We start from the raw sequence: 9,928 nt of genomic DNA, 5'->3' as shown, positions 1-9,928 counted from the left end.
GTCTCTGGGCCCAGCCAGCCCGAGCTAGGCAGGTGCTGGAGGTGTCCTAGCCCCACCCTCAGGGCTTGGTGCCCCCTCCCCTCTGTGCCTGTCCCCACCCTCCCAGTCCCAGTGCAGCTCCCGGGGAAGAGCACCCCCATGCAAGGCTGGGGTCTTGGGATGGCTCCAGTGGTGGGGCGGGCGTGGCCCCACCATGGGCGGGTGGGTGTGGGTGGAGGGCAGGGTCAGAGCCAGGCCCCTTGGCTGAATTTGCTCAGGATAAGACAACATGAGGGAGAGCAAATAGGAACGGGGGCTGCAACGTCCTGGCCCCCCGCCAGCGACGGCCAAGTGTCAGCGGCAAACGGGCCCTCCCTTTCCTCCAGGAACCCCAGTGTTGACTCAGCTCCCGCGGGCTTGGCAGAGGGGCCTGATATGGCCTCACACGATGGGGCCACCTTCCCTGGCGGCCCAGTGTTGAGAGAGGTGCCTGGTACCAGGCCCTGCCTGCTCCTCCCCAGCCTGGCCTCAGGGGCCTGCCGTGACCGGACAGGGAGGCCCGGACTCAGCCCAAGGGACACACCCCCATCCTGGCTCAAGCACTGGGGTGTACAGAATGTGGACCTTCCTTACAGGACTGTCCCTCGTGGGGGATGTGGGCCCAGGAATGATCCCCCAGCGCCTACAGCCTCCGTGTCCGAGTTTTTTCCTCTCTGTGTGGTCTGTCTTGTTGGGACCCCTGCTGTGTCCCCCCACGTCTGGGAGGTGGCCAATGCTTGCAAATTGTGTGTGAAGAGAGCTGCCCCAAGGTCAGTGGTTGACAAACTCTGAACTCTGAACTGTAACCCAGTTCAGAGGAGGGGGCAGTCACAGCAGGCGTCAGGGTCAGGGACGGTGGTGGGGCAGGCAGCCCGAGGCCTCTGCCCAGCTCTGTTCACACCTGGGGACACTCGCCAGGTACACTCACCCACGGCCGGACAAGGCCCTCGGCAGAGCTTGGCTGAGAGCTGCCACTGGGTGCCTCTCTTTGCAGAACGTAGAGTCACTCAGGACCAACCCTTTATTGGCCAGGCAGTTGGGGACCAGCCTGCGGGCAGCAGTGGCTGAGGCCCCTGCCCCTCTGCCAAGCAAAAATGGGCACATCTCCGGATGGATGGGCTTCTGCAGAGCTGAGCAGCCCCTCCCTCCATCTCCAGGGGAGGGGACAAGGCCCCACAGCTTGGCTTTAAGCGGGGCTGAAGAAGACATCTGAGGCCCCATGGAAATGCATGCGCATCTGCACTAATCTCTCCAGAAATGGAGCTTGTGGAACTGGCGCAGCTGTCTGCGACATCCCTGGGAGAAGAGGCCGGGTCCCTGTGGAGCTGCCAGTGGCTTCCTAGGCCTAGTACAGGCCCGTGACTTCCCCAGCATGGGCGGGGGCCGGGGCAAGGCCACAGTGCCTCTCGACACTCGGGTGTGGCCACATGACTTCCCTGTACAAGGGGCTTCTTCCTGGGCCCCCCTGGGGAGGGGCTGACCTGCCAGGACTGCTCTCAGCAGGAGGTGGATTCCTGCTGTTTGCACAAGATGCTGAGGCTCTAGGACTGTCAGTCCAGGACGGGACACTTGTCCAGCTTGGGCACCCACCCAAAAGATGGATCCCCAGGCCTGGCTTCCTGCTGAGACTGGACTGCGCAGAAGCTGCCCCTGTGGGGCTGAGGCGAAGAGCTGGCCGGGGGTGCAGAAAGGGACCCAGACGTAGAGACAGAGTGGGAGGTCCCCCCACTGTGGGCTCCACCTGGACGTGTGAGGAGACTGAGTGTCGGGGGTGGTAGGGACAGTGCCACCATGCTTGCCTGGGGATATCTGGAGACACCTGGGCTCCTGTGGGACTGCTCCTGGCGCACAGCCACGGGGCGGCTCCTCTGGGTAGGACAGGAGGGCCTGGGGGCCAGAGCGCAGAGGCAGCATGAGAGGGGCTGGGGTGCAGGAGGGGGCCGCGGGGCTTCTGTCCCCTCATGGCTGGTGGAGTGGCTGCACCTGCCCTACAGGCTGGGCCCCAGGGCCACACCCTGCCCGCTCCTCCACTTTGGGGGATGGGATGCCCACAGAAGGACAGAGCACGGTGGCCTAAGCTTGGCACAGGCCAGGAGGACCCTGTCGGGGCCTGTGATGGGGAAGGGGCTTGGCCCCTCAGCTGCCTGGGGAGCGTCATGGAGCCCAGGGCTGTCTGCCTCGGAGGAGGGGTGGGCCCTCTTCCGTGGCCCCGTCCTGCCAGCCCTGCCCAGGCAGACCCCTGCTCTGCTCCCGAGGCTCCCAGGGGTGGGCACTGGCTGAGACAGGAGCCCTGAGCCCCCAGGGCCTGGCTGGGGTCGCATGTTGGGGATGGGCTCCTCTCAGAAAGAAAAGTCAGAGGACGCCCCCGCCCCGCACCTTACCTTGTCACCGGTGGAGTGAAGACTGGACAGGGGCGCACGGGGCCTGAGGTGGGCGGGGAGGAGCGGGGGGTGGTCTCACCTGGGAAGATTCTGTCCAGGTTTGGGGTGCAGAACCGCCTGCTGTCTTGACCTCTACCTCTACTAACCCTAACCCTTGCGGCCGCTGCAGGTTTTGGAACCTGGGGGTGGTGCGTGGAGGGGGTTGTGAGCAAGAGAGCTTCCAGAAGGAGGTGGAAGCTGGGCCTGGCTCCACCCCACATCTGGGGGCTCAGCCGTCGTCCACCTGGGTCTGGCGGTGGTAGAGCTGGGACAGGGCCCAGCACGGGAGCCTCCTGCCCTTGCAGTCACAGCTAAGGCCACCGAGGCTGGGGGGCCTTGTGGGGACTCTGACGGCCGAGCAGCCCCAGGTGGGAGAAGTGGGGGGTTGTCATGCAAGGCGGGGGGGGGGTGAAGGGACACAAGCACCGTCAGGTAAACTGAGTCGCTACGATGACAATAGAAGACGGTAGTCCCTTCCTGCTGTGGCTGGTGCTGGGCTGCTCAGGACGCACGAGCCATCAGCCCCTCTGCCCGCCTTCCTCCTGGACGCCCGGATTCCAGGCGCCATGAGTTGGCTGCCATGGACCACGCGACGGTGGGCACCCTGGACAGGACCCCTGTACCTGGTCTCAGGCTGGGTCCCCCCAGCGGGCCACATGTGTGGGTTCTCCACCAGGTGTGGGTTCTGCTCATGACGTCCTCTCCCCGCTGTCGGAATGTGCCTTTTTCTGGTCACCCGTTTGGACCTCAGCCCCCGGGTTCCCCGACTCGGAATCTTGCCCTGTCCCGTCCTTGTCCACGTCTGGTTGGGTTTTTGTCTTTCTGTTTCTGATCTACAGTTCCGGGCATATTGCAGGTCGTGGTGTCCACGCTTTTTGGACCCTCAGTCGTAAATACTTTTTTATCCAGGACTCAGAACACAGGAGCTTTGTAACAATGTTTTATTTTTCTTGTATTCTGTGAAAATGTGGAAACCTGAATGCGGCCCTTGAGGTGGCTTGAATGAGCGTCATGAGGCTTCCAGTAGGGCAAGAAAGCCACGGTGGTGGGAGGTGGCCCGAGTCAGCCGCAGATGCTGCAGACGCATTCCCCTGGTCTCATCTCCCGGTCACCTTGTCCCCGGAGACTCCAGGGAACAGAAATCCTTAGTGGTTTTTTGGTGGAGCCTTGGAAGCTCTCTCCCCACTCCTGGGTCACAGAGAGAGCCTCAAGGAGTCTGGGAGTCGCCTGGAGTCCCCAGCATCACCTGCTCTACCCCCGCCATGGGGCCCTCTGCTGGGGACGGCCCCATCACACGCCCGACCCTTCCCTTCACTCAGACTCTGCCCTCCCAAATCTCAACCCCACCCGATGTCTCCGTCTCTCCTTCCCCTTCCTGCTTTATTTTGCCCCAGGGCTCCAGCCCTGCATGGAACCCCGCATGGCCGCGGGCACAGGCTCAGGACGGAGGCCCGTGTGCCGCTCCCACCATGCGGCCGGGCTGCCACGTGTGCTGTACCACACCAGGGAGCCACTGGCTGCGTCTGCTGCCCCCTCCTGCGCTTCGGTGGGAGCCCTCCCGGCTGGCAGGGAGCACCCTCTTTGCTTTTCCATTTCAAAACTGACCCGGATATTTGAGGACCTTTGTCCGTCCATGTTGATCCACAGCAAGTTTGCCAACTTCCTCTGCAGACCTCACCAGCGGCAGCTCTTTCTGGGTCGGGTTCACAGGTGACCCCTGGAGAGCCGCCCATGGGGATCCACCTCCCCTCCACTTGTCGTCCTCTTTTCTGTCCCCTGTGTCCCCTGTTGAAGGCGTGGACATTCCCTGCTGGTTGGTTGCTCACCCCACGGCTGCGATGCAGCTGGAGATGGGTTTCATGACGACTCCCGGCGGTGACCCAGGGCGTGCAGGAGTGGCACCACTTTGGGGGCTGCTCCCGTGTCTGGCTGCCCTGCAGGACTGTCTTGTTGGTCTCCGTGTCTTCTCTGCTGGATCGGTCAGGTTTCCTATGCGGGTGGTCATTTCTTCCACAGTTTTTGTCCCTGCAAGGTTGTGTCCCCGGGCTGTGTGTGTGCAGTCTTGCACAGGGATGGCAGCAGCAAGCATACAATCGGGTGGGCACCTGCCCCTGCTCTCCTGCGCCCACCCCGATCCTCACCCTCACCCGGGCTTCTTTGAAATCATCTTTCGCAGGCCTCTCTATTCCCAGGGCTAACGTTGGCTGCCCCTGAGGTCGTCGTGTCTGCCCGTGTGCTCCTGGGCCAGACAGGTGGTCTGAGAAGCTGACCTGCCTCCCAGGGCCCGGGTCAATCTGCGGCCAAAGAGCTCAGAGCTGCCTCCTGTGTGGGCCCCAGGACTAGGCTGACCCGTGGGGCCCCGGCGCCCCAGCTCTGGCCTCGGACCAGACAGCATTCTCTTGCGTGTCAGAGCCAGGGTGGGGGTCTGTGGGTTCCAAGTAGCCTGGGGAGGGGGGCATGCCGGGGTGAGCCTGACCTGCCCTCCAGGGTCAGAGTCCCCAGAGATCTGCATCTCTATCCCTCTAGTTCCCCATCCCCAGGACCCCTCTCAGGTCCCTTTATCTGGACAGAAGATGTCTCCAGTATGGACCCCCAGACATGAGGGTGCGACAACCCTTCCCCATCAGACTGGGATAGGTTATGGCTGCTTGAGGGCAGGACCCTAAAATGTGAGCATTCAGCCCCCCGGGAGACCAAGGCCAGACTCCAAGGAGGGTCTTCAGGACCACGGGACCTGCGAGAGGTGGAGTCCAGAGCCGCCCAGGCCCGCGCTGGCCCACCCAGGCCTCTCCCGCTCATGGCAGCAGCGACGCTCCCCTCCCGGTGTCCAGGAGGAGCAGGGGCAGGGGGCAGAGCCCAGGGATGGCTGCCAAGGCATTTGGGGCTTTGCCCAGCTCGGTAGCTCTTTCCGGAAACGATGGCTTGCATAACCTGGCCAGGGGCCGTGGGGGCCAGGGTGGGCGGGCAGGGAGGGCGGCTGCTCCCGCCCAGGGCTCGCTATCCGGTTACTTCCTGCCACTCTGCGTGATTCCAGGCAGGGAGGGGACGCGGTGGCGGGAGAGCCGAAGCCGTGGGAGCTCTCCAAGGCCGTCCTCAGCCCAGCAGGTGGGGGATCAGTCACCGCAGCGTCCACCCCACCCTGAGGGAAGAGGCGGCTTGCTCGGACACCTGATCCGCTCCAGGGGGCAGCGGTGTGATTAGAATGCTGGTGGCTGTCAGGTCAGTGGGGTCAGCCGGGTGCCCGGCGTGGGAGGCAGCCACAGGCCCGCAGGGCTCCCAGCCTGTGCTTCCTGTTTGGCCGCCAGGGGGCCACAGAGCTGTGGCTGGGGAGCCCCTCTGTCCCCTCCCTCCATCACTAAGAGGGAGTCAGGCTCCGAGGTTGGCCCCGCTGCTGGATTAGTCCAGGTAGGTGCGGGGCTGGCCCCAGGGGAACCTGTCACACCGACCCCCAGACACAACTGACCCTGAGGGCACGATGTCGCCAGCCGGCTCTTGGGTTGAAAGCCCCTTGTAAACCAGGAGACCTGGAGGGCAGACTGGACACCGCTGTGCCCTCTGACCCCCCTTTTGATGACCAGCGCAGGCCTCGACTTGTAGGCCGGGGGTCGGGGGGGGAGGGGCTGCAGTCCTCCCGCTGAGCCCAAACACCCTGCGATGGGGGTGCGCTGTGTCCATTGTAAAGGGCTGTCCTCTCCCTCCTGGGACCCTCACAGCCCTGAGACCTTGGCCAGTCCCCTATCCCTCTCTGGGCCTCAGCACACCATTCCTGGGGGGAGGGGACTGTACTTGAGGGACCGTCCAGCTATGGTGGACAGAGACTGATTCTGGGACCCCTGGGACCCCTGGGACCCTGGCCTGAGCTGCGGAGGCACAGGGGCTGGCTATCTGCCACCTCGTGAGGGAACATGAGACCAGCTTACTGCGTCCACCCTGCTGACCGCTGGCATGCAGGCTTTTCTGGGCCTCAGTTTACCATGGTGAGACAAGGGGCCCAGCAGGAGGACTGTGTCCCTCCCCCTCCTGCTGTCCCAGAAGACATGTTGACGACATCTGCATCACGCCCCATATCCACCCCTGGACGCTCCACACCCATGGCCCAGTGTTCACAGGTCCCGACAGGGGTACTGGGGGCACTTGCAGCAGCAGGAGGCCAGGGCAGGTCCCTGAGCCCAGGACGTCCCCGGGTGCCCGGCTGGACAGCTCCAGCTGGGGTCCCTCTGGCCCCTCGCCCATCGGCTCCACGGGTCTGGTGCTGCTCGCCCACCTGCCTGCCCCACCATCAGGCTGGGGAGGCTGCAGCCCCCTGAGGATTCACATGTGGGACCACAGGCTTCCCTGTCCCCACCCCTCACCCCCTGCCCAACTGGTCCTGTCTGGGCAGTGGGCTCCTCCAGACCCTTGGTCAGTTCCTGGGAGTGCAGAGCCAGTGCTGCCCGCCCTCCCCGTGCTTTTGTGTCTCTGGGGGTGTCTGGGGCCTCCCCATAGCCCTGCAAGGAAGGGAGAGCCAGGCATTAGGAACGGGGAGACTCTGGGGGTGTCTGGGGCCTCCCCATAGCCCTGCAAGGAAGGGAGAGCCAGGCATTAGGAACGGGGAGATTCCGGGGGGCATTGGCAGTCACAGGGAGGACTAACAGAGGGACAGGCTTCCAGGGCCCCATCCACCTTCTGCGGAGGGTCCCTGCACTCTCTGTGGGGCTGGCGGGCTCCTGAGTGCCTGCGGGTCCACACACCAGTGGGCACATGCACTTGCACACACCCCGAGCTTGAGATCAGGGTGACTGAGGAGCCTGGAGGCTTTGTGCGAAGGAGCCGGAAACTTCCCTCGGGGCTGCCTGCACTAGGTGCAGCCTCTCCTGTCATGTCAGATGCCCTCAGCTGGGGGGACACCTGTCCTGGATGCCCAGGCAGGGACACCTGGATTCACTCACTCACTCACTCAGTCAGCTGGGCTGTGCAGTCCTGGGTGGCCGGCCTGGGGTGTGTGCCCCTGGGTCCTGGGTCTGCCCCAACCCTGGGTTTTATGGACAAGCTAAAAAATGCACAGAGCCCACAAACTGCAAAATGCTCCAAGTGTATTTATGAAACTGATTGGCCATCTCCTGAGGAGGGGGACACCGAGCCAGGGCTGAGGTAGGAGTGAGGCTCTACCTCCTGGCAGCTGGTCGAGCAGCTGATCTCCATGTCCAGGTGACAGTCATGTGGAAGACCCTTATGTGATGCTTAAGTCTTGAAAAGAGCAGTCTAGACCCCCAGCCAGAGGAGCCCCCACCTGCTCTAGGCCTTTCTGAGCAGGTGGCTCATGTTGATAAGGGCCACCCCAGCACCAGGGGGCAGGTTGGTGTCAGAGGCTGCTGAGTGGCCCACAGTCTCCACTTTTGGAAAGGAGAGGTGGGTGGACCATATCTCGGCCACTCTGGTCACCTGGACAGGGTGCAAGTTCTGCTGCCTGAGAAGCTGAGATTGCAGGACATCAGGACGTCCTTATCAGTGTGTTGGGAGAATGTGGTGCCGGTTGGTTTCCTGGTGAGGCCTGGGCTCCTGCCCGGCTCCTGCTCTGCCCTAGCTTTGTCCTTCTTTGCTCTGCTCAAGCTCCGGCTCCTCTGAGTGGCACTGCAGGCCCAGGCAGCCACACTCCTCCACCTCGGTGTAGCTGAAAGCCTTGCTGGAACCGTCGGCACAATGCAGGGTCACGTTCCTCAGCGAGGTCCGCAGCTCCTGGCAGCACCGGCACTTGTGCTGCAGCGTGTTAGCTTCCAGGGAGTATCTGTGGGCAGAGCCTGCTCAGCGCCAGGGGCCATGCCTGGAGCCGCCCAAGTGTCCCCACGGACTCCCCAGCCAGCACTGCAGCAGCTTGCTGCCATGTGCTGGACACCGGGCTAATCTCCTGAAGCGGGGATCATGACAACCCGCCCTTGGAGGTGTGCTGGCCAGCATTGAACAACCAGCTCTCATTTGCCAACTGCCATGGCCGAACACTCTCACCAGGGCTGAGGTCAACCACCACCAAGACATCACTGCTCACAGGGTTAGAGAGAGATGCACAGAGCCTGCTGCTGTCACCAGCCCTTCAGCCCAGCTCAGAGCCCCGCTGCTTCCCCGATCTTGCCCCCACGGCCTCCCTCTGGGGACCCTCCATCCTCATCTTGTCCCTTCATGGTCCTGTCCCTTGTGTGCTTGGCACCCTGGGCCTGGGCAGGCCTGACTGCACCCCACTGCCAATCACATCTTCTCTGAGCTCTGCATGGGCTGGGGGAGCAGCCAAGGAGAGGGGTTCACGTACATCGAGGAGGTGTCCCCACAGTTGCCCTGGCAGTAGGCGAGACGCATGGGCTGGGCGGAGCTGCAGCTCCCCTGCTGGAAGATCTGCTGCTTGTAGTACACGGCGCAGGTCGACCCTGGGGAGAGACGCGGGAGCGGGTGTGGAGTGGGGGTTAGGACTGACCCGCTGCTCCCCACCTCCCTAGACCTCCACAGCTGGAATCAGGCCCTGCTGCAGCCATGCCCACTTACCGGGCAGGGGCGTGGGGCAGGAGAGGCAGCAGCCGTCCTCGCTCAGTGTGGCCTGGTCCTGTGCCATGAAGAGGGTGCTGTCAGTACTGGGGAGGCCACTGGGCAGCCCTCCCAGAAATGGGGATAGGGATGCTGGGCCAGGCTGAGACTGGCTTGGACAGCACCCCCTGTGGGAGGGTGATAACACCGTTGGTGCTGCAGGGGCTGACGTGGCTCCTCCCTGCGTTGGGTGAGTCCCCCCTTGGCTGGGGTGGGTAGGCGGCAGGTCTCACCCGAGGGCAGCTGAGGGCAGGACACGCCTTCTTCGTGGTCATCACCACGAGCCCGTCCTGCTCCTTCTCACACTCGTAGGTTACGCAGCTGTCCCCAGAGTCTGACCAGGTCTCACCAGGCTGCAAGGAGGCCAGGCCAGCAGGGTGAGCACCCTCCCCTCGGGCAGCTTCCTTTGTCTGCCTGTCTGCCTCCCAGCCTGTGGGCTTCTGAAAGGACCTGGCCTCTGCCAGGCACAGGCAATTGTGGCCCCCAAGTTCCTTGGCATGCAAGGACCCTGCCCCTGAGCCCCACCGGGGGTCTCTGTGTCCCACAGCGTCCCTACAGGGGGCAGGGTTCCAGTCCTGAGCCACTTCTCCCCCAGCTGGCCTGGCACCTGGGGCCTGCCACCCCCGGGACTCAACCCCATGCCAGTGGCCACCATGGCAGCCACTACTCACATAGAAGAGGTGCATGGGGTCACCGCTGGCATTCACGACGCAGGCTACCTGCACGCAGGCCCCGCAGCACTGCTCACGCTGCACCTGGTACTCAAAGCCCTGCGGGGAGGGATGGACATCGGCCTGAGCCTGCAGGTGCTCACCACTTGGGGGTGGGGCAAGGGTGGAGGTGAGTGCTCACCAGGGGGCAGTGGGTGTTGCAGATCTGCGTCTCACAGCTGATCACGAACGCATCCAACGAGGGGCCACCGGGCACCTCACACCTGCAGG

At 63.7% G+C, this 9,928-nt stretch overlaps 1 protein-coding gene across 1 annotated transcript in view; it reads right to left on the bottom strand.

The window, feature by feature from the left end:
• Nucleotides 1-7,997: 7,997 nt before the first annotated feature.
• The window catches only part of LOC103604254 (mucin-5AC-like), a gene marked incomplete at its 5' end in the record, with an annotated part of 9,084 nt that continues 7,153 nt past the window's right edge, over nt 7,998-9,928 (bottom strand). The window contains 6 exons of the mRNA XM_008588816.1: nt 7,998-8,202; nt 8,719-8,833; nt 8,949-9,006; nt 9,221-9,340; nt 9,659-9,757; nt 9,840-9,921. Of these exons, the coding sequence (XP_008587038.1) occupies nt 7,998-8,202; nt 8,719-8,833; nt 8,949-9,006; nt 9,221-9,340; nt 9,659-9,757; nt 9,840-9,921 (679 nt within the window). The remainder of the gene's footprint in view (nt 8,203-8,718; nt 8,834-8,948; nt 9,007-9,220; nt 9,341-9,658; nt 9,758-9,839; nt 9,922-9,928) is intronic.

This window comes from Galeopterus variegatus, unplaced genomic scaffold (assembly GCF_000696425.1).
Source record: "Galeopterus variegatus unplaced genomic scaffold, G_variegatus-3.0.2 Scaffold5053, whole genome shotgun sequence".
Classification (NCBI taxonomy): Eukaryota; Metazoa; Chordata; class Mammalia; order Dermoptera; family Cynocephalidae; genus Galeopterus; species Galeopterus variegatus.
This window is presented reverse-complemented; position numbering and strand designations above follow the sequence as displayed.